General features: G+C 44.3%; 1 protein-coding gene across 6 annotated transcripts in view; it reads right to left on the reverse strand.

Annotated features, from left to right (window-relative positions):
* gpatch8 (G patch domain containing 8) overlaps positions 1–23,688 on the reverse strand; it is a 40,863-nt gene extending 17,175 nt beyond the window's left edge. The window contains exons 1-5 of one of the 6 annotated variants that reach the window (XM_081711589.1): positions 14,690–14,767; positions 13,281–13,316; positions 9,779–9,798; positions 7,054–7,126; positions 1,158–1,199 (exon numbers count right to left, since the gene is read on the reverse strand). Coding sequence is in view for 3 of the 6 variants with exons in the window: in XM_027029785.3 (XP_026885586.2) it covers positions 7,054–7,126; positions 14,690–14,767; positions 23,580–23,624 (196 nt within the window). In the remaining 3 variants the exon portion in view is untranslated. Of the gene's footprint in view, positions 1–1,157; positions 2,721–7,053; positions 7,127–9,778; positions 9,799–12,494; positions 13,317–14,689; positions 14,768–23,579 lie in introns of those variants that run through there. The other 5 variants (XM_035527217.2, XM_027029786.3, XM_035527213.2 and 2 more) reach the window with 5 other exon arrangements.
* Positions 23,689–25,000: the final 1,312 nt, after the last annotated feature.

Genomic DNA, 25,000 nt, shown 5'->3' on the forward strand with positions numbered 1-25,000 from the left:
ATTAGTCCCCTGTGCTTTACACTAGGAAGAGAGACATTGAAAACCCACTAAAGTGGCCCAGTACTTTATTCTGGAGTGTTTACTTGGCTGTCTATTCAATACTCAACATTCAAGAAGAATGTACAGAAACACCAGGAAGAAAGAAAAAGAGGGAATAGAAATTTATTGCAGTATCTTTTACAACTACATAAAAATTTAAGTATGGCAAAAAGATGTCAGGCTTGAAGCACTGCCTGGACGACAGATGTCGTTTTAATTCCTAGCCCTATAGGGAAAAGCGTGGCGTTAGGGACTGTTCTGCTCAAACAGCAGGCGAGTTTGGAGAATCCGACCTCAGCCCAGCGGCACTGCTCCAACCTCAGACACACGGCACTCTGCTCCGGTAACAACGGGACAGAGGAGAGCAGGCCTGCTGGGACTCCAACCAACCCCCAAACTCACATCCCACCAAGGGATCTTTTTCATTAAGTGATACTGTGTTTATGTGATCTGTTCAATCCAGTGGGACAAGAACGTCTTGGATTTGCTGCTGTACGAAGACGAGCAGATTTTAAAACTGCAGCCGAAAGAGTTTTTTTTCCCCCCCCCTTCGTGGGGAAGTACAGCTGCTGAAGAGGGGTCTGAAGTGACCACTGTAAGAGACAACACCCAACATATTAATCAGGGGTGTGTCTGGTCACTCCTATAACAGAAGTAGGTCAGAGTCCCAAACCAGGCTCAATTTAATATGATCTCAATCTATTCCCTTCCCAGTAATCAGTCTTTTGGGAACAAATGTGACAACGCATCTAGCATTAGGCATTTGATGAGGAATGTGCACTGAACCAGAAAAAAGGAGGGTGTGTGTGTGTGTGTGTGTGGAACGAATCACAATATCTCAAATAAATACATTCAAAACGGAAAACAAAAGGAGAAACAATGAGAAGTGCTCTATAAGAGTCTGACACAGGCAGCAGGACGATGACTTATACAGGTAGAGGCAGACACAGTAGAAGAAGCTCATTAAAACACTAGTGCTCCGATGACAAGAATATAAATAAAAATAAAATACGGGAGAAAGGGTTAAAAATCAAATTAAGCAAAACTAAAAACAAAGAAGGATAAATAAAATAAAAATAAATTAACCAATTCAATCAGGGGTGGAAAATAACATTTACCACTAAGTTTACCATCAGCACAACATGGTCGGGATCAAACCGCTGCAAAAAAGAAACACCAATTGGTTAAGCAGGAAGATTGAGGCACACAGAGAGGGGTCAGGGGTGTTGGGGTTTTGGGGATTGAGGGGTAGAGGCCTTGGTGTACCCCCACACCGCTGTGGGCGTGGGCGACTGCAGGGATGCCTCTCTCACCATCATCTCCACCTCCTCATGTCACACAATGATTCTTACAGGTTTGGAATGGTCCCACATTGGGTGGAGAGTCAAGTATGCCCCTTCACTGTGATTCCATGACACTAAAAATCATTTAAAAAATAATTTTTCTTTCAAAGTTTTTGGCTTTTGTAGTTCACAACAGAAATTTCCTTACGTGCATGAAGTAAAACCAACAGCCAGATCAGAAGGAAGGCTGCCGACTTCTGTGAACTATAGATGCAATTCTGATGGGAAAAGCACCTCCACACAAGCACACATTCTCCACTGAGCGCATCACATTCTGCTGCCTGACTCTCCCCTGGCTAGAACGCCAACATAACCCTGCCTGGTCTGCTCCCTCAGGCTACAGCGAGCCTGCGGATCGAGGTGTGGATCTGACCGGCTCAGAACACGGCCATTGTGACTCCATGTCTTCCGCTCTACAGCAGGAGATGACCGGAGGAACCAGCAGGGGTGCCTGCAAGTTTACTAATGCAGTAAGACACAGCGTTTTACCAATGTCTATAATAGCATTCGGTCTTCAGTGGTGTTCAGTTAATCACTTCACTGAAGCACTGCACTACTCAAAACTCAAGACACACCCAGACTGGGTGTGTAAGACCCGCATGCTTTGCAGGAGAGGGGAGAAGAGACTGGCAGGGTGCTGTTTTCAGATAAATATGTACATACACAAGAGGGGAACGGGAGATGCAGGCAAGATGGTGTGAAATTTCTCTCTGCAAGCCAGAACACCCGAGCCCCCACCCCCTTATTGGTGACAAACACTAACACACCCCCACACACATACCCACACTTTCACTCACACATACACACTCATACTTGACACAGCACACGCACGCACATTACAGTCACTTCACAAGAGTGGACACAAGCAAACAGACCGACCGATAGGCGGGAAAAGGGGGCGGGGAAGATGGGCGGAGTTTCAGGCTCATTCTGCAAGCCATTCAAAAGAATCATGGGAAAGGGGGGAAAAGCGAAGACACATTCAAAGCCAATCATAGAACCCAATCTCATGTTCACAGCCAATCATAGAACCCAATCTCATATTCACAGCCAATCAAAACACCCCCACTGCAGCCAGAAATAAACTGACAAATGAAAAAAGACTGAAACCTGGACGAAATCACAAATTACAATTTACAGATTAAATTCTAGTGTGAGTTTAGATTCACAGCACTGGTATTCAGAGCAGAGAAAGTTTAGAGAATTGAAGCTTATAGGAGGGAACTAAGAGAGGCTGTTAAGACTACACTGTAAAGGGGAGAGTTATTTCATCCTCAAAACAAAAACACCCACACCCACACTCACACAAAAAGGGAAAAGGGTTCCTACAAACCTTACCTAAAAAAAGGGGGAGGGGGGAGGTAAGAGCAAAAACAAAGAAGAGAAAAAACAAAAAAACAAAAACAAAAACAACATCAAAAAAACAGTCAATACAATGGAAACTCAAAGCATTTGGGGAAACATTTCAATCCTGTGAAGGAAGCAGGTCTCTGTACGGGAGAGAAAGTGTGTACAGGTTATACAGTCCAACATCACAGGTCCTCTGAGGAGGTATGGACATTCAGACCAGCTGCACGCAGCCAAACGCTGATGATCCGTCCAAGACCTAGCGCGCACACACTTCCACCATCTACTCATGAAGGAAAGAACAGCGGCTTCTGCCTGTGACAAGGACAGCCATGGAGCTTGAACGACTCGTGTGACACCAAACCAACTCATCTAAAAGAACAGCAGGACAATGAGTGAGGCAACGGGCTACGGCCGGTCAGGTGTTTCCGTCTGTACGGTCGAGTCACTTGTCCCCTGCGTATGTGGGGTGGTTCAAATCGGTTCAGGCCATGTCAGATGTAGGTCACATTGATCAGATATTCTGAACAAGCCCCACACTCAACTAAGTATGCACATACCTTTGGCTATACAGAGTACAGCTCACCCTCTGGACCAGTGGTGCCGATCTGAAAACACGTTTGTATAAAGCACTGATACGTCCTCCATCAACAAGCCGGCAGAAATACTACTGCAGACTGCCATAACATGCACACCTAACAGCATTTAGAAACAGGGTCACCCAAAGCCTCTCAAAGTGTGACCTGATCGCTCAGCCTCTCCCAAGGTGGCCAGACTCCCAGCCTCACCATGAACCTCTCTCTCATCAATATCCTTCAAGCTAAAGTCTACAGACAGCAGCTCTGATGTGGAATACAGACCTGCTTACACAGCTGTGACCAGATCCTACCCCTCCCCATCCTAAATCACGACATTACGATAATGAATAACCAAAAGCTCTACAGAAACGAGATGAAGATGCTAACATTGTGTGAGTGAGAATGGGTCGTGGGCCGTGCTGAGATGCTCAACGTTTCAGGGTCGTGCTGTAAGGTATTCCTGCACCAGCAAAGGCTCGGCTCACCCTTGGTCTACAGCTGCATGTCCCACAGTGCTGAGGGTTCCATGACGGCAGTGTCATGAGAGCAACCAATAGAGCGACTGTTGTCATGGAAACAGAACTCTGAGTGCTGCTACTGCCTGATTCCTCTGTGGCTTGGCGAATGTAGCTAGAACAAGAGGCAAAGCTTGACACAGAAATCTCTTCATTGATCTGATCTCACTGAACTAGGGGTGTGGTCACGCACTGATGCATCCTAATCAAGCTTGCAATCCAGTTGCGTCGATCTTTGTTAGAATGTTCAAATTTATGATTTAGTATAAAGATGTTCAATAAAATGCTCACTGTTACCCTCTGTGCTGTCATGCTCATTGCAGCTCCTGTGTGTCCTCAGCTTGGTGAATGAAGGCATATGGAACATGCTGTACAGAAGTGAATAGATAAAGCACCACAGATCTCTCTCTTGCTCTCTCTCTCACACACACCGATGAAGTCAGCTGGGAAATAACCGCTGTCCAACAGAGGTATCTTTGTGTGTGTAACAAGTACCCAAACATCTCACACTAAGCACAGTCTAAAAGGCAGAAGCAAGCAGTCACCTTGTAAACGCAAAAACCCTGCAAACCCCCATCACATAGCCTGGAGAGCTGATGAGAGGAAAGCAGGTTCAAATCACAACTTCACACCTTCTGCAATCCCTGACACAAGCACACTTGTGCATACCAGCACAATCTACCCCCTCAACACACATATACGTACATACGGCCAAATACAGCAAGCCTGCACAGCTCAGCACTCTGCAGATGTTTTCAATTAGAGAGGGCTATGGAGTGGGACTGCTTTGATACACTGCACTGAGCCGACTGGGGGGTGCGCGTGTCCTCTAAACCCTCTGAACTCACTGATCAATTGCTGAATAGCCCCTATCTCTGCCAGTTATGACATTGTTATCCATGCAAGAGAGGACAACGTGAATGAGAGAGACAGACCCTCATAGTTTTCAACAGTTTTGAACTGCAAACACAACCTCTTTAATACACCATACTGGATTTTTCTATAGCACTTTAAAATAGCATATTAAAACGTGACTTCAGTAATATGTAGGATAGTTTAATGAGAGGTAATCAGTGACAGTAGAAAGATAAAAGGGACACACAGTAGCAGATCATTTGCAAGGTAATTTATTCAGGGGTGCTTTTTCAGTGAAGTGTGTTCATACCTGTGTGTTTTTAGAAAAAGATTCTTGATCTGAGCTGCTGATTTTGTATTGCATATTTGAGCATCAACATTCATGCTGAAGCACGCACGCGTGTGTATACATACACATTTGGGCATGAGAGAGTTAGTGCTATACAGAGTGATGTTCATTTTTGGCTCGGTTAAGGATCTTAGCTCTTTGAGCACAACACACGGCTGCACTGTCCTGTATTTCGCCATGTAGGGTTTGGAGGAGAGAGAGAGAGAGAGAGAGAGAGAGAGAGAGAGAGAGAGAGAGAGAGAGACAGAGAGAGAGAGAGAGAGACAGAGAGAGAGAGAGAGAGAGAGAGAGAGAGACAGAGAGAGAGAGAGAGAGAGAGAGAGAGAGAGAGAGATGCGGCTCCTATCAGCAGCACGCACAATCTCCAGCCAGGCACTCTAATTTGAGGCCACCTTTTAACTTTCCTGTTGGGAATAAAATATTGATTACATCATAGCCATGGCCATTTAAAAGCACACATTATTTTCCTCTCCTGGTGGGACCACATATGACTGCACTAACAGCTAGAAGGCTCAAGGAAATGTTTTCTGCTTCACCACTAAATTGGAAGTAGAACTAGATTTATGTGAAAACAGTTTACAAAGCGTTGTGTTAATCATAACTATACTAATTATAAATAGTATCCACTGTATCTCTTGTGTACTGTTTCCATTATCACTCCCTTACAAGTGATAGAAACACTCTAAAGACTGCAAGAATTTTCATCCAGGAGGATAAATGAACAACTGGATAAGTGTGGCATGTGTGAAATTCTAAATTTCAAATCTTTCTTTCTCACTTTTTAAAGCACATATCCTTTGGTCAGCTTAGCCCAGGCTGGAACTTGTACCTTCATACACCACACAGTAGTTCAGTAGTTATAGTTCACCAGACTTGTACATTTGCAGCAGTGAATTGGCTGTGTGCATGTGTGACCAAATCTTATGTTTGCCCCACTAGTTCCCTTCACATATATTACAACCATAAGGAAACTCATTTACACACTGCTGTCACTGACAGGCATATGAGAGATCATTGTGAGTCAAATTAGTCCACATGGCTGTACAATCTAGGGTCCGTCTGACAAAGCTTGCAGTTTGGATGGTGTGTGTGATTCGACTCAAAGTGGAACACACAGGACCGCCCTTGCAGCTTCGTCCCACCACCATCCCTTTGCTAAGAAGCAAATTCTACAAACGTATGAGCTTGTTCTGAGAGTGAAGAGTGTGTATTCTGAGTAGACTGCCAATCCCATCGTTGCCTGTGTCTCAATGCTACGGTTTGTTCACAGACAAGGAGGGGTTGTGTGTATGGAAAACAAACAAACAAACAAACAAACAAACAAACAAACAAACACACACACACACACACACTACACCACACCCAACAACCAGTAAACAAGGTCGCAGTAACAAGGGGGCGATTTTGACATTCTGCCGGCAACCGACAGAGTCAGGGAGACCGAGGAAAAGAGGAATAGAGGAAGTGGAAAAGCGAGAAGAGGAGAGAAGGAAGAAGGGAGGAGGATAAATAGACAGAGGGAGAGGAGAGACAGAGGGAGGCAAACACCCGGTAGTTTCTCTGGCTATTTTGGATGTGATGTTCATAGTGGAGCTCGGCTTCATTCGGTTTAAGTATGATAAGATCTTTTATTTATTCCTTTATTTATTCATCTAGAAACCAGAGGCAATATGCTCTACTAATATACTCTTACTGTGTGTGAGAGACACACTGCCCCAGGTCTAAAAGCCTTATGGTACAATACAGCACCCCCACTCCCCATCCTGACATCTCTGCCTTTACACATTCATCAACAATGAGGGATCATCACCAATTTACCAACAGAAGCCCTTCACTAGCACAGCTGTGAAAACTCCATAGTCCTGCTTTCATATGAGAACTACTGACCAATGGCATGACCAGTGAGAGTCCAGAAAGAGATGTTAAGGTCTGTGGGCGGGGTAAAATTATGAAACTCTACAAAAGAGGAGAGAGGGAGGAAGGAAGAGAGAGAGAGAGAGAGAGAGAAAGAGAGAGCGACTCCTTACCCTGCATGGTTTTGCCCAGGCCTTGTCCGAGTCTCCAGCCATGCTTCTGAAGTAGCCGATGACCAATGTTATCCTGATAGAAGGAGAAGAGGAAAAAGACCAAAATATTCCAATAATAAGAGGAGCTTTCCACACACACACACACACACACACACACACACACAGACGACATGAGCACACAAACACGGCAGCAAGACTACCATAAGAATATCTTCGCCTGTCTTCGTTATAAATCATCAACATCATTATGATAATGTATCGTAAACTACACCCTCTGATATCAATAAACTCCCTTTGCTCAGAGTTCTAGAAGGAAGGAGGTTAGGGTAAAGGAGAGGAGGGGGTGAGAGGAGAGAGAGAGGTAGAGAGGCATGTTATAGGGCTCCCTACCCGTTCCTACACACTACCCAGGCTGGAGCTCCCACTACAAACAGGGTCTCTGCACCACTATGGAGTTCCTCACTGAGTCTACAGGCTGATCTACAGTGTGTACAGGGAAGCTAAAAGAGCCAGCCACACATGTGGGGGGGGACACCTCTGAGTATACCGTTCTCCTCCAAGTTCAGAGGAAAGAGACGGGAAGGCACGGTTATATATACGTATCATGGCACATACATACATACATATATAAACCGCTCCAGAGAGATTAATGCACAAACAAACTAGGAGGAAATAAACAAGGAGAGAAAGAGGAGGCATACACCATGTGTAAACATACAGAGATAAACTTCACAAGCTTTCTGTGAGGTCACCATGACAACAGGGCCACCATGAGACATACGGTACACGCAGCCGAAACGAAAGTGCGGGGGGGGGGGGGGAGAGAAAAAGAGGAAGGAGAGAGAGAGGAAAGTGAAATGGAAAGAGAGACACGGAGAGAGACAAGGGCCTCGTGTTACCATTAGGAGGCCCAGAGTGTGTGTGTGTGTGTGTCTGGGAGGAGAGGAGAAGTGTTTGAATGTGTCAGGATAAGAGATTGTTCTAAGGCTTAAAAAACGGGGGCGGAGGCTGAAATGCAAGACTATTCCATCATAATTTAAAATCCAGCCAAAAAGGTCACTTCAAAATGTGTGCCGAGTCACATTCCAAGCATACTGAGGGGGGAAAAAGACAGACAAACCTGGACATAATAGAGGGGAAATATATATATATATATATATGTGTATATTCATATAGACAAAAAAGGCACAAACGTAGTCATACGAAATGTGGGAAAGGTGAATACCAAAAACGCCCATTGAGTAGCATGCAGATCTGTGTTACACCACTTTAACAGAAGGACACGGCGGTGTTAGTACTGCCTGTATATGGAGCACATACAGGGAGGAGGAGGGACGGACCAAGTGCCATGGACAGAGGTTAGAAATGAGAACAGGCGCAGGGAGGTGACATACAAAGGCATCTAAAATGAGGGCGCAGGCTAGAGGGGGCGGGGTTAGACTGAAGCAGGCCAAGCCAATGAGTGGTGGTCTCACGGTCAGGGGGGTGGGGAGAAGTCAAAAACAGAGTTAGTGCATTATGGTCGGGATAGGTGAGGTCACCAGCACAAAACACACCTCTTAAAAAAATATCTTTGTCACCACCTTTTCTCTGACAAATCAAAAACAAACAAACAAAAAAATGCAGTTAGCTACAAACAGACGGTGTAAAATTGACATTTTTTTAATTTAGGGAAGGTAGGGCTGAGATCATCTCTCTATGCTCAATTTCCTCAATTCGTGGTGTTCTGTCAAACTCCACCTGCACTTTTTTTGTCTGCTTATAAAATTAGGTTCTCTCAATAAACCTCCTGAGAAATCGGGCGTACCTGGCCTTGTTCTGCCCTTCAAACTATGGAGAGGCAAGATGGAACGGAACAGTGGCCAGTTACCGCCGTATTTCTGCCCCTACAGATGTTTGGTTTTATTTACAGCCAGCATGGCCAGCATGACAGGAAGCTGCGTGCGCAACCAATGAGGAATTGAGGGCAGGACCAGTCCATCTCTAGAGAAAACATCCTGCAATAGCACTTGGGAAGAGAGTCCAGCGCATTACAACAGCAGAGTGGAAATAATGTGTCCTGACTGAAAAGTGTGTCCCTTAAGGACTGGGATGAAATGACGAGCAACTGATCTCATGCATCTGCTGAACGTGTAAAGGGGAGAAAGGAGGGGGAGGAGAGAGAGGGGTGGGGGAGAGACAGAGATCCTAAAAGCAGCAGTGCAGATACTCTTGCAGTGAGCCCTGGTCAAACTGTCTGCAATGCAGTGGTTCTGCAGCGGAATCTAGTAACAGTAGTGCGCACACATGCACATGCACGCACCATCACATTGTTTGGATGACAGGACCTGCATCCAAACAGGGTGAGCATTCAGATGACCTCATACTACCCAGTGGTCTCTGCATAACAATTCAATCCTACATTGATGCCAATCAGAAAACAAACAAACAAAACGAGGAAGGTTAAAAAATAGATAATTTTCTGTTACTTTAGAATGGACTTTAGAATATTTCCAAATAGCCAATCAGAACAAGATGCTGGCATCACCAGGCTCTGTGACTGGGTCAGAGGCAAGGCGTGACCAGAAGGTGGTGTGGGAGGGGCTAGGGGGGTTGGAGGCGGGGTGGGCGGGTTTTGTGCGGATGAACAGATGGGTGTGCCAAAACAAAAAACAGACAGATGAAAAGCAACAACGCCGATAGTCCAACAGCAGTGCAAGTGGAGTGAAAACATGTCCATACGAACCTGGCTTTTAAAACCCTGGCCTGTCAAAAGAACAGTCAAACGTCACACACAACAGAAGAAAAGTCCATCCTCTACAGCGCTCTACTGTTCACACTGCCTGACAAGTGCAATCTTTCCACTAAATTACAACAGTGACAGTGTCAGACATCTACAAACCCACTAACTGTCAGTCTGTAGTTGTTAAAATAAATGATTCAAAAATGTAAGAAGGAAAAAAAGGTTATTAAATGGGTACACTCCCACAAGGATAGTGTGTTGGTGGAGAGAGTGCACTGAGCTGCTATTAAAGAGGGGTGAAGAGAGAGTAAACTTGTGTGTTCTCATATGTGTGTGTACATGTGTAAATACATGTGTTTTCCAAATGTCATATGTTCTGTAACATTTGGAGTGTCTTACTAAAGGTTTTGGTAAAATAAGTGGATTGAAGAACTAATCTTTGCCTTAGTGAGAAAGGCCACACACACACCCACACACACCAACCCACCCACCCCCTGATATAAACCACACCCAAACACCGTAAAAGCCCAGGGAAGAGGTAAATAGAGTGTAACCGAATAAGAAGCAGTTTGTGGCTGTAGTGGTGGGCTTGATAGAGAGAGACGTGTGCTGTGACTCCTGCTCTCAGACCCCAGAGCTATTAATACTGTATTTAACTGGGAACCAGAGACAGCTGCTCTCCACGCCTGTGTGTGTGTGTGTGTGTGTGTGTGTGTGTGTGTGTGTGTGTGTCAGTCAGTCAGAGAGAGGGGCATGAACGGCTCAGAAAACAAGTGAGGGAGGGAAATAGGAGCCATTATCCTGATAATGGACAGAGGTGACTAGACAGGAACTACACAGAAGAGAGAGAGAGCTGTAGCTTTATCTAGTTTATCCTCATACCCCCTCGCCTCTACGGATGTATTTTTATAATAATTTTCCACTGCAGAATGGAAATGGAAATAGTCCTGTGCTCCACACTTCACTCTGAGCCGTGAGCCAGCCTACCACCACCCTCCATTCTACCACCAGCCTCCAGCCACTCTAAACCCACCGGCTTGCCCCAGAGGCGGTGAACTGGCACCACTCAATGAGCATACTGAAGAGAGCCATTCTGGGATCTGTGCACAGGAGTCAGAGCAACTCTTGACCTTTCCCTCAGAACATCAAATTCTGACTTGAGCTGTCAGACTGACTGACTGAAGAAGGATCAGTCCTTCCGCCGTGTGTGTGTGTGTGTGTGTGTGTGTGTGTGTGTGTGTGGAGATCATCTGATACACGCTGTAAATGTGTACACAGTTATACTTATATTTGTTTTGTTTCTGGAACTAAACACTCAAAACACCTAACCATATGTTTGTCTCAAGTCAAGAGCAGTTAGATGGGAATGTGTGCAGCCCTTAATGTGCCTCATGTTACTGAAAGTGTGAAAAGGAGACGTGCAGGTACTGCATAGTGTAAAATAGACAGCACTGACCCTGTGTGGATGTGTGCGCGCTCGCGCATGTGCATGATAGACAGGACAGACAAAAAGAGTGAAAGTGAAGTGATCACAACTCTAGATAAAACACTGACCAGTCCTTGTGTGTGTGAGGGGGGGGGGGGAGAATATATTAACTCTGTAGCTGCCCAGTGCACATCTCCCAGGGTTGTGGGGTGTATGGAAGGACAACCATAAAGGGAGGGGGGGGGGTCCAGACAGAAGAGAAGAGAGGGATAAAGTTAACACATGCACAACCAAAAAATAGAGAAAGAAGACGAAAGGGGAGAATGGGGGGATGGGACAGGAGATAAAAAAGCATGAGAGAAGATCAATCCCAGTTAAAGAAGCACAGACCTCTAGCTCTCTACGGTTCACACACAAAGATGGCACAAGAGGGGTGCAGAGCGAGGACACACACACACACACACACACACACGCGCGCGCTGAAGGATAGCTGTCACTGTCCTAGTTCCATCCACTTGCTGATTGATACAAAAGCATTTCTGGTGTTTCAACCCACCTCTGCTTCAAGAACATAAGAACAAAGGGCAATTCCCCTTGCCCAGAATTGGTGGGTAAGAGAGTCTGTGTGTGAGTGCATATGTAACTGCACATGTATTCAATTCTAATAGATGAATTGAGTCATGCATTTCAATCTTGGGTGTAACTGTGGAAGACAGTGACAGCCATCGTGTCTGGCACCGTAAACATTTGCGCATCTCTCTGCGTGTGTCGTCTCCACCCTCCACGCCCCTCCACAGACAATAGCGCAGGAGCAGGGATCTTTTCAGTCAGGCGGCTGCCTAGCCACCTCTCCTGCTCGCCTGCCCTCTCTGGGGTCCTTCCATCATGGGATCTGCCTGTACAGTGGGCAGATCTTGAACTACATTTCATCTTAAAAGTCTGAGAAATCTTGCTGGAAAAGAGCTTACTCCTTTCCACCTATAAACCTATAAAGGGTTATGTGTTTATTTGTGCATTTCTGTGATCCGAGTCACTTAAAGGCCAAATCAAGAATGGCTACGATCTGCAGGCCAGTATTTTGGACGGTGGCAGCAGCAGGTTTAGAACAGCAGGAAACCAGTTTCACAGCCTCAGCGGCAGAACTAGGAGGCAGTCCTGCAGGGATGGTGACTCCACACTGCTGACCCTAAGCAAAGCATTACACACGGTAGCGTACCGCATACCACAGCGTAGCAGAACTACTGAACATCGTGCTCTGTTTGCAGTTGAACCTTCCAAAGGTTTAATACCCACATTCACCACAATGTTTTGCTGATGGTGTGGGCATTCTTGCTGAGGGACATTGCCACTGATGTTGACAATGGTTTTACAGCCTAAGAATAAACAGATACATGATAAAAACCACAGTCTTAATATTTAATTACTTATAAATATTTAATTATAATCGCAAGATTTCTCATTGTGTTGAAACTCTAAAATTAACATTTGTTTTCTGTCCCAGTAAATGTAATGTACAACTGTATTATGTATTAATGTATTTTAAGTATTCCAAGCTAAAACGCATTGGAGCCAAGAGGGTAATATGGAGAGCAGGAGGGTAGTCAGGCATGTAGACTAAGAAAGAAGGAAAGAGACTAACAGAGAAGGGGGTGTAAAAAAGGGGGTGAGAGAGAGAGGGGGGTACTGAATGTGGGCTAGATAGACAGACAGATAAGATAGAGAGAGAGCGAGAGAGAGAGAGGCGGGCCGCCTGCGATATTATCTACATGCCTAGTCAGCAAAAAATGCAGTCCCATTTGCACAAGCACCATGCCAGCACATAATGACAGAGGGTACTGTACACCGAATCACTGTGTTGGAGAGAGAGAGAGAGAGAGAGAGAGAGAGAATCAGTTTTTGAGAGAAAGTGTGAGAGAAAGACAGAAGGGGTGTGTGCAAGACAGAGAGAGAGACAGGATAAGTGAGAGAGGGATGTGTGTGTGAGAGAGAGAGAGAGAGAAAGAGAGAGAGAGAGAGAGAAGCGTTACAAGGAGCCCCTACAGAGACAGGAGTAGGAGAGCAGAGCGTGCAGATACAAACCGGGTCAGAGCTGCTTAGCTAATAGTGGCCAACTCGCTGCAGGAGAGAAATGTCAACACCCCAAGTTGTGTACAATACTGCAAACATCTGAAATTACTGTCCTATACACACTCACACACACACACACACAAACACAAAAACACACACACACACAAATACTGATCACAGGTGCACATGTGCGCGCGTGCACACACACACACGCGCGCACACACACACACACAGAGACATTCTTACTCTTACATCCTTTTTGTAGACTGGATAACACACTGCTAGCTTGCCCAAACCAGATTAGACATTTCATGAAGACATAATGCAGTATGTGTGTAAATGACAGAAAAGTGGTTCTGGTGGTCATCTGATCATCTGTGTGTTAATGTGTCTCTTTGTGAAACCTTAGCATGTGATTAAATTCAACACATATATGCACTCACTGGGTATGTTAGATTAACTTCTGTTTTTCAAACACGCTTGTATTTTACTCGTCATGTGTGCGTGCGGGAGAGTATGAGAGGGAGAGAGAGCATGCCAGAGAGCAAGTCATAGAGAGGGAGAGAGAGAGAGAACTCAGAGCTCTGGACTCCCACACAGCTGCAGTGTGTGCAGCCTAACCTTCTTACTGTGCAACAGCTAATCCACTGCTGAAGCAACATGGACCCACCCAGCATGTGGAGCACACAAATGGAGCATGGTGGGTAACTACAGCAGTAACTCCACCTACGCTCTCTGACATGCCCCCTTCCTGTGTGTGACAGCCCATGTGTCTGCTTCCCTAAGGCTTTGCATCATGTTCACTGATAAACGACAGCTACTGTGATCTAGCCTTCCTCACTTTGGTTTAATGAGAGGCAATGTGTCATCCAATCCACAATCAAGGAGCATTTCAAAATTAAAAACAGAAAGGCTTGGTGCATGACCTGGCACGCGCGCGAACGCGCGCGCGCACACACACACACACACACACACACACACACACACACACACACACACACACACACACACACACACACACACACACACACACACACACACACACACACGCGCGCGCGCGCGAGGGCGCATACACGCGCACACACAGTCTGATCAAACGAGGCAAAACAAGGAGGACCGATCACAGTGATTGGTACAGTCCACCAGATCTCCTCCATGTCATGTGATTATGGTAACAATCACACAGGTTATGGCACCAGAAGTGATCACTGAGGGAATGATTCTACAGGGGCTCTGAAGGGACATAAAACACGACAGAAAGGAGGGAGGGGTATCTGATTTTAAGAGTGAAGAGATGGGGGGGGCTGACAGCAGAGGAGGTGTGACTATAATCTCTGACTGGACCAATTATCCACTCACTCTCTCACACACACTGTAAGCAATCTAGCTCAATGGCAACAAGGTGATGGTTGAGACCTTACCGATTCTATGGGCTTGTCCAAGGATGCCTGTTCGAAGTCCAATTGGCCTTCTTCATACTGGTCAAAGTGGTTACCACCCTGCATACACAGAGGGAGGAGATCAGGCCACAAAAACAACACAAAAAGAGAAATTACACTTCCTATTTTTAATGGGAACCGATACACTTCTCCCATCTCAGTGGGAACAAACACCCAAGAATTATCAGTATTTCAAATACTGATCAAGAACAGGAAAACAGTAGTGTGAAACGATGTTCCACAGCGTAAAAACAGCTCAACTGATGGCATGTAAGTGAGCAGCACAGACTGGACCAGGACATGGGATTCGTAACAGAACCGGAGAAGTGGGGCTCGGGCTGGAACAGGACACGGGACTCGGAATGTACCTGTTTACTTTCCTTCCTTCAAGAAGGTGTAGTCAACATCAAAGATGAGGCTTCATTCTCTTTCTCTGCCTGTTTTTTTCTCTCCATCGCTGTAAATGAGCTCCCAAACTTCTCAACACATTAAGCAGACTCCAAACCCAATGACAGGAAAAGACAGATGTCAGACAGTTTGTGTGCTGGGCATACACAATGTTTTTCAGACAATGTCGAAATATCTATAATGCTGAGAGGTTGCTGGTCTAGCCAAGAGACAGTAAATCCAGAGGACTACTTCAACACGACAGTACTGACACCGGCATATGCACACGCACATAGTCATGTTCTTCCCCCTACCCACATTTGGTTTGAATACACAAGCCACAGTCATTCTATGCACATCATCATACACACATCATTTACTCTATACACACACTATAACACACACTGCAGGCAACCTGTCTAGTAAACCCTGAGTAGAAAGAAGAGGGGTGTACATGAGCAGGCAGAGTGCAATATGCTGTGAGCTGTTAAATATTACTCTGTGCTAATACATGACTGTTGTAATAAAGAGTGACTAGGGGTTGTATGGTGAAGGTGTCCACATGAGTTCTGCATGTGGGTGCGTGAGACTGTCCACGTGAGGTCTGCGTGTTTGCACGTGAGGTTGTCCCTGTGAGGTCTGCGTGTGGGTGTGTGAGGTTGTCCCTGCAAGGTCTAGTGTGGGTGTGAGATGCTGTCCAAGTGAGCTCTCTGTGTGTTATACCCCCCACTCTTCTGGGAAGGCTTTCCACAAGATTTTGGAATTGATTGTGTGGAAGCGTCTAGGGTGTGACCATTCAGTCTAAAGAGCTTTTGTAAGGTCAGGTGCTGATGTTGGCTGAGACGACCGGGCTCACAATCAACATTCCATTTTTTTTCCCCCAAAGGTGTTCAGGTTCAGGTCAGGCCTCTATGCAGGCCACTGGAGTTCCTCCAAACCAAACTCATTACACATTGTCTTCACGAGCTTTGCTTTGTGCACAAGGTCATGGTCATGCTGGAACAGGAATCAAAAGTTGGAAAGGTCTTTGCCGTAACGTTAATATTACCCTTCACAGGAACTAAGGGAACTAGCCAAAACCTGAAAAACAGCCACAAGCCATCATCCCTCTCCATTAAACTCTACTGTTGGCACTAGACATTAGGTAGGATTCTCTGGTATCCACCAAAGCCAAGTTTATTCATTGCTTTACACCACCCAGGCTGAGACGTGGTATTGTGAATAGAGATTTTAGACTTGTGTGCAACTGCTCAGGCATGGAAGTGCACGTTATGCCAGTTCTTGAGCCGATGTTCTGTCCAGAGGCAGTGTGGAGAACTGTAGTGGGAGATGCGACAGATAAGGGGTGATTTTTAAACTCTACATCCTTCTCAGGTTGGCATGGTCTACCACATCATGGGGGCTGAGCTTCTGTTGTTCCTAGATGCTTCCATTTCACAACAGCACTTACAGTTGACCAAGGCAGAAATTTAAACATCACATTGGCTGTCTTTACAAGGTGACAAGTTTGAAACAGAGGACTAGGTTGGAACAACAGAAAAGGAAAAAGAGGGACTGAAAATGTCTGCAAATGCTCTAGCTAGCTGGTGCTTTAAGGACACAGACAGACTGCCATCTGGACTGTGTGCCTTGAGGGCCTTCAGTCGCTAAAAGATATGTGCACTTCAGCCACAGAAATGGAAAGTACATCTACCTTATCAGCAGTAGGCGCTCTCATGGGGACTGGCGTGATGTGCCTCCAAATTTCTCTAAAAGTGTTTAGCTTGTGAGGCACCAGTGTTAGTGACACAGCAAGTTTTCCCCTTAAAGGTCTGTTATTGCGTTTAGACCCCACCACATGGTTCTCATATATGTTCCACTTAAGCACTGTACTCAAATTTGGTCGCTTCGTAGTCTTACGAAGGGCAGCCTGAGATTTTTTTGCTCCATAATATTTTCAGATTTAAAAGCAGCTGTTCAGAGCTGTGTGAAATTCGTTGGTTTCTGACATGGTTTCTGCCTGGGGTAAACTCATGTCATCCATGAATCCAGTGACTGAGTCTGCATGCTGGAAGAGGGTGCTGCAGTGCTCCAGAGTCCAGTATTTCCTCATGTTGCATGTTGTGTGCTAAAGTATCTAAGAGCTACGATCTTCATCTTAGCATTATGTTAATAAAAACAACCTCAGGCTGTATGGTTTCCTGCATGCAAATATCATTGTGTAGTTTTCCTAGTGCCAGAACACTTTCGGCGCGCAGGAGTATATATAAAGTGGTGAAAATATAACTCTGAAATGTACTTCTGTTTCTGTACTGGCATACATGAGATGGCATAATGCATTAGAAGATGAAAAAGACTTGACTTACTCACTAGGCCTAAAGGCCTTGCTCAAAAACCACTGGGAACTGAGAAGGTCCAACAAACCTACGGTATGCCCCTCATCTCACAAAGGACAACTGACCTTGCGTCTAGTTACTGAACAAGCTCCAGCTATCTTCCCAAATGCATGGCCAAAATATATGAAATTTTTTAGTGTTCTGAACTGACCAGCAACAACTCCAGGTTCACTCTTAGCCATATCAAGCAATAGACAGAATAAGTAGAATCAGATCCGAGTCCCTAATACTCTCTCAGTTTGATTTACACTCGTCATGGGCTCGTCTCCTGTGCCAGACAGCTGGGGGAGTGTGGGAGTGGTCTCACAAAGCCCACAGCCTTCACTCTCCTTCAGTCACTAAAACACACACTTGGAAGTGTTGCTGCAAACATGCATCTATCCTGTGCCAGAACACACAGTCATTTTGTGTGTGTGTGTGTGTGTAACAGAGACTAGATTAAGAAAGTATGACACCTCTGAGTGGCAGCTCAGTGGAGACATGTCTCATGCCAAACTACAGCTGCTCAAACACTTCTCGCATCACACACACACACCACTCTACACTCAAGCATAAACACACCACAGTAATCAGCAAACTCACCTCAGTCCACCCACAACCTCTAAAGCCAGCTATTGTTCCAGAAGACACAGATCACTGTTGAGAATGCTCATAACTGGTTTTATGGCAGCTTGGGAAAACCCCATTAGTCATTAATTTAAATTGTGACTGATTACTTATTGTGACTGACGCATTGTAACATGCAGTGATGGCACACTCATGAATGAACAGTGCATTGGTGCCTGGAGGTCAGCACCCCAAACATCTGTGTCTCACACCTCCCTCTACCTGGGTTTCATCACTCTTTGAGAAGGTGTTGAACAAACCACAGCCACAGTTTGAATTTGTTGCCTGGCTCTGGTAAGAGCCAGGGACCAAAGCATCAGTCTACTTAAATCACATGTGGTAATTTAATTTAGCACAGTAAAAACTATGGCAAACAAAACCGTTTAAAATCACAGACCAGTCAACTTAAAGTATGGCTGAATGATTTATCAATTGCATACTAAAATCATGATTTTTTTTTCTAAGTGCAATTTTCAAATTTTAAAAGTGGCCATGTTTTACATTTTACATTTACAGCAATTGGCTGAGAACTTTGCCCAGTGACTCAATACTGCCAAGATCAAGATTCACAACATTATTTTAATGTTTTCTATGTTTATGTTATTGTTTCCAGCATAATGATCCGCACATGTGTAAAGCACAGGTGGAATCAGGGAATAGAGGCCTAAACACGGATTTCAGATATAAGGACAAAAACATGCCAAATTTGACTTTATTAAAACATGTCATGGCACTATCCAGAAACTGAAATTGTTCTTTCAGCATCTGAACTTACTACAAATCTCATCATGCTTCTGTCTTTGTGCACATACATGAACACACACTGCAGTGTTTGTGGGTTAGCTGGCATGGGAAGAATGTCAAATAATGGAAATAACAATGGGAACAAAGAAACTAGAGAATAGCACTGAAAAAAGTGAAATGATCTTAACTGCGACATTCATGGTGCAACAATACCCCGATAATTTTTATGAATCAGGGTATTAGCTTGACTGCACAATTTGAAAAGATACTCGAATTGAAAACACTTTCAATGACCACGTCAAATCCAAAACACACCTCAGGAACAAGGTGAACTCAAGCTCAGTATGCTTTTCCAAGTAACAAGAGAAGGAACAAGAAAACTGCTGGATGCAGGTTGCAAGTTTGTGGATGATTTTTGCTGCTGCGTAAGAAGTCTCAGACACAGCACTTGAAAAAATTCAAAAAGTCCTTTCATGATTAAACACCATACAAAAGTAGTTGTCTGTCAGTGCACCAAGAGCAATCTTCATCCAACTCACCTGCCACAGGTAACCAGCAATGCCACACGGATACAGTCCTACTCTTCTTGCTAAAATTGAAACTGCTTCCATAAATGTTAAGTGCCATTTTGCTACGGTTTGTGTAAATGTAGTTCATAAAACATTAAAGGAAAAACTGAAACTAAATCAAAATGGAAAGAATGTCCAGTTGATGCCAGAGGTCAGAGGAGAAGTCAGACTGGTTTGAGCTGATAGAAAGGCAACAGTAACTCCAATAAGCTCTTGTTACAACCGAGGTATGCAGAAGAGCATCTCTGAACGCACAACACATTGAACCTGGAAGTAAATGGGCTACAGCAGCAGAACACCACACTGGGTGCCACCCCTGTCAGCTATGAACAGGCAACTGAGGCTACAATTCACATGTGCTCATCAAAATTGTCCAATAGAAGACTGGAAAAATCACTGTCTGTTCTGATGAGTCTCAATTTCTGCTGCAACATTTGGATAGTAGGATCAGATTTTAGCGTAAACAACATGAAAGCATGAATCCATCCTGCCCTGTATCAATGGTTCAGGCTGGTGGTGGTTTAATGGCTTGGGCCCCTTAACATTAAATGATCATCGTTTAAACACCACAGCCCACCTAAGTACTGGTTAAACAGCACAGCCCACCTCAGTATCATTATTGACCATGTCCATCCCTTTATGACCACAGTATACCCAACTTCTGATGGCTACTTCATCAGGATGTTTCGTGAACATTACAATGAGTTCACTGAATTCAAATGGATTCCAGTCACGAGATCTCAATCCAATAGAGTAGTTCTGAAGGAAAACGGGGCACTAGTGAGTTGTACCCAATATGGTGAGTGTATCTTGACTCTTACACAATAACTACAACTTGCACATCAACCCAATATCAGTGAGTAAAACCCTAGACTGGTAAGCCAGCCCTTTCCCCTCTTGTCTGAGTTTATTTATGGATGGAGGGAGGGCAACTGATGGGGGGGGGGACAATAAAGCTGACCCTGGCAAGGCAGAGAGAGAGACAGCCACAGGAGTGGAACTCCGGGCAAGCGCAACTGACAGCCTTCTTGGGGGAATACCTTCCACAGCGACCCTTTCCCCTTCCAACTCTCTCTGTTGCATTGGAGTCTGGACCCTCTGCCTGCCAAAGGGAGATTAAGGACGGTCTGAGTGCCCCCAACCGGCCCCCTTCCACAAATAAAGCGATTGGCAGATTTTTTTAGGACTACAACTGAGAGGCCACTGAAACATATACAATACACCATATCTCAGTGAAGAAAGGAAACGAAGAAAATGAGAAATCAGAGTCTGGATTTTGATTTAGGCCACAGAAACAAGCAGCTGGTATTAGACACCAACAAGACAACCTGCTTACAGACGCATAATGAGCAATTTGTGGGTGCTTTGTTGGCAGTTTATGTAAACAATAAAACAGTGACATATCCACGCAGTAGCCTTACGTACAACAGCAAACAGGGAAAGATTAAAAATTGAAGACAAAAGCAGAGACTACTCCAGCCCTGCATCTAACCTGCAGGACGCAGAGCAAGGTGAACAAACTTAACAAGGTGTCGGTAAGGACAGCAGTCAGTATGCAGTATGCTCAGTGAGGAAGTGACCTCATACACTGTGTGTGTGTGTGTGTGTGTGTGTGTGTGTGTGTGTGTGTGTGTGAGAGAAAGAGTGTTCAGCTGCCACCCTCCCTGAAGAAAGACACAGCTGTGTCCAACTTCAGAGCACAGCGCTCTGTGCAGGAGATGCCGTCCATCTTCACAGAGAACAGACACTCTCAGTAACTCTCCAGTAACCACTGAAGGCTAGCAGTGACACAATCAAGCGCCCAAGCAAAAAAGAAAAACAACGAAACATACAAAACCATAGACATGCACAATCAGCTCGGGAACCCAGAGGGAGAAACATGTAATCTTAATTACTGATGATAAATCACCAAAAGCCAAGCTTTCAGACATGTGTCAGCTTTCAGACACAAATTACTGGCACAAGGCACAAATTACTGTTCAAACATATGAAATACACAGGAATGGCTGCACACGTCCTCGTATCGGTCTCGCGGGCTGAGGGGAGAGAGGACAGCGGGCTGTTTGATTAGTATTCAGTGGTGCTCCTGAGGGCTGGCCATGCCACACAGGTAAACGGCCAACTCTTGTGAATATAGTACATGACCAACTTCAAGACAAAGCCAGAAGAACGAAACGAGTGAACAGAAAGAGAGGCAGAACAGAGAGAATGGGTGAACATGCATGCAAACTAAATGCAGTATGCAAAGTGTCTCATGACACACTAAACTAAGAATGTCTGTGCCCACCTCTGCACAACCTAAAAATAAATAAAATGAATAAACAAATTTAAAAACAATCCTATTTTTTAAAACTGTTTTGTATTGTTACTGAATTTAATCTCCTACCCATTATCAATATTTCTGCATTCACTGTTTCCACACACACATAGTTCCATGTCACAATGTGCTGCACAGTATTGCACTGTGCTGGGATTCAATGTTGATTATAGCTGCTAGACCTTGTTCCTTACATCAATGTAACTTACAATTGGCAACAGTTTGACAGGCTGTGCAGACTAATGCAAACTATTTCTGCGACAACAGAAAACTTATGTGTAATCAAGCCTGCACCTGAGTAGCACACAGACAGCAGTGGCAATTACAGTAATCCTGCATTTAATACCTGTGCTGCTGATACAACCCACAACTGCAGCTCAGCTACAAGATTCCAAGAACACTATTTTTAGTTATCACAGAAAAAAACAGAACATTTGCTTTCTACATTATGTCATAAATAAGGCATCAACAGGGCACTTTTAGAAACACTTTTTAAAGCCTGGAAGATGAACATTTCAAACAAGAGGACCCATTAGGCCAAGCAACACGAGGGGGAAAACACTGTCGCCCAGTCAGAACTCTGGTGTGTGTTAAAACGTCACCTAACAGAATTCACAACGTGATATAATACACCACAAACACTAAGAAACAGCGTTGTTGGCCTAGGAAAAATTAACAGCCTGGAAGGAACTGTATGACCACAGAAAGGTCACAAATAATGTAAACACATCAAGCTCCAATATTCCTTAACCCAGTGTAGCTAGGTTAACTACGTTACAAGGTAAGTCAATTATGTGTATTCCTGACATAAAACAGATTATCTTGATATCGTTGGTCGAATCATACTGTACACAGTACCAATTAATTAATAAGAACAAATGTCACAATACGTTATATGCTTTCTCCGAAACACTCCCAAATATGACATTAAGACAAGAAGCAATCAAGGCAGTCTAAAGATTATACAAGAGGGCATAACTTGCAAATCAGGAATACAAAACAAAAAATCATACAAACAAGGCATTGTACGAAGTACATGGTGAGGAAGACAGCCATTTAGCTTAGCTAGCTAGATTAGCATATCAACTGCGCCAGGCTTACGCTCATGAACACAAAAAGACTGTGGCTAGCCAGCTTGTCCTTTACGATAACGTAGCGCTTGTGAAACTGGGCTTTGACAACCAGGCTTAAAGACCTAAAAACAGCTAATCCATATTCCAAGTAATCGCAATTCGTAGCTAAAATATCTTAGCGAAGTTAAGATATTTTATCTCTACACGAAGTCAACTCGTCGTTAGCTCACGTTTCCACTTCTCAGCTAACACTAGCTAGCCAATTCAGTTCAGGCTTTCAACCGAATCGGCTGTCCGAAAGTAGAAGTAGAAGTAGAAGTAGTGAACTAGTTGACTTACAAATCGCTAAACGCCATCCCAAAACAAAAAAGGTAGCAGGTGACAACAAAGGACCAGCGCCGTCCGTCGCGGCTAGCTAACGCCGTCCTGTCAGAGGGATTAGCAGGCTGGCTAACGCTAGCGACGAGCCCCGCGAGCGCCGTCCGTTACCGTTTAAAAAGGCCGTTTAATGAACAGTACCTATCTTTTAAAAATCCAAGCCTTGTTCCGGTTAAAACGTGTCGCACTTCGAGACAAGTCGACATTTCCGTGGTATTATAACACATTTGCTTTTACATAGTAACCAGGGCCCCTTTAGACGCTTATCTTGTCGGCTAAGGTAAGCTAACTGGTTAGCGTTAGCTGCCGAGACAACCTGTCCATCGGATTAATTAACGAATTAATCAGCAATCCTTAAAAAGACTCTAAATTAATCTCGGTGCGCGATATATTATGCATAATAGTAAATTTGGTCGTATTTACCTGGAAATCACGTTCTTCGTTGAACCTAGAAAATCTGTCAGCCATTTTCTCAGAGCTGCCCTCGTCTCTCCTCGTCCCTCTGCGGTCCGAAACGCCCAGAAAGACATGAAGATGAAATTTGGGCCAATGGGAGCATGTGTCGAGTTGATTGACGAGTTGTTTGTCCAATCACATAGGTATTGATACCTCCGGTGACTTTTACTAATAGTTGCTTGAAGCCCCACAGCGGTTTGGTATCGATCACAGTTAAAAACACCAACGCTGGTGTAGTTTGAACTACATGTTAGGTTTGCTCCCATTTCTCTTTCTCTTTCTCTGGCTTTTTTCTGGCTTTCTCGTTATCTCTCTGTCTGTGAATTATTTTAATGTACTATCAGCTCTTAAAAAACATTCTTGGTCGTTTTGTATTTGTCTTATGGCCAATATAAAAAAAAATATTAACGCAAATATGGGCGGTTGACATGAGAACAGAGATGGCGACCTCTGGTGATGGTGTAGGGTAAAACAGAACCGAGAGAGCGCCCTCTGTTGATGAAGTGGGGGAAAACTGCCCCTTTCGGCAGACTAGCGCACCAAAGCCCGGCTGGGTGCCTTCCCTGAGTGGCCAGAAACCCAGTGCTTGAAGTGTTTGTCAAGCAAGAAACCTGCAGTTGATAGAAAAGTATGTATATAGCTAGATTATAATAAAAATATTAAACAATTGGCTTTTTTGTTAGAAGGAAATAAAAAAAGATAAAGTTAATCAATTTTACGAATGTTCTTTTTTTTAATGATAACCACATAAATGTACTTAACATTATACGAAGCAAATTACTTATTATTACTGATGTTATTGCTAAGAGAATATGATAATTCATTTAATGTTTGCCGTTATCTAGGCTAGTTGGCTTGCTACTTGGCATAGTTAGTTAAATAAAATGTTTCTTGTACCTTTTGTATATGGTGTGTGTGAGTGTGTTTAATAGATTATAAATGTGTGTGTGTGTGTGTAATAGATTATACGTGTGTGTGTAATAGATTGTGTGTGTGTGTGTGTGTGTGTGTTTGTGTTTGTGTGTAATAGATTATACATGTTTGTGGTGTGTGTGTGTAATAGATTATACATGTGTGTGGTGTGTGTGTAATAGATTATACATGTGTGTGTGTAATAGATTATGTGTGTGTGTGTGTGTGTGTTTGCATGTGTGTGTTTGTGTAAGAGTGTATACATGTGTGTGGTGTGTGTGAGTGTGTAATAGACTATACGTGTGTGGTGTGTGTAAGAGTATATAAATAGATGTGGTGTGTGTAAGAGTGTGTGTGTGTAAGAGAGTATGAATGTGCGTAATAGAGTATACGTGTGTGTGTGCTTGTGTAAGAGTGTATACATGTGTGTGGTGTGTGTGTGTACGTGTGTAATAGATCATACGTGTGTGTATGTG

The sequence above is a fragment of the Electrophorus electricus genome, chromosome 3, assembly GCF_041902795.1.
Source record: "Electrophorus electricus isolate QZ-2024a chromosome 3, ASM4190279v1, whole genome shotgun sequence".
Taxonomy (NCBI): Eukaryota; Metazoa; Chordata; class Actinopteri; order Gymnotiformes; family Gymnotidae; genus Electrophorus; species Electrophorus electricus.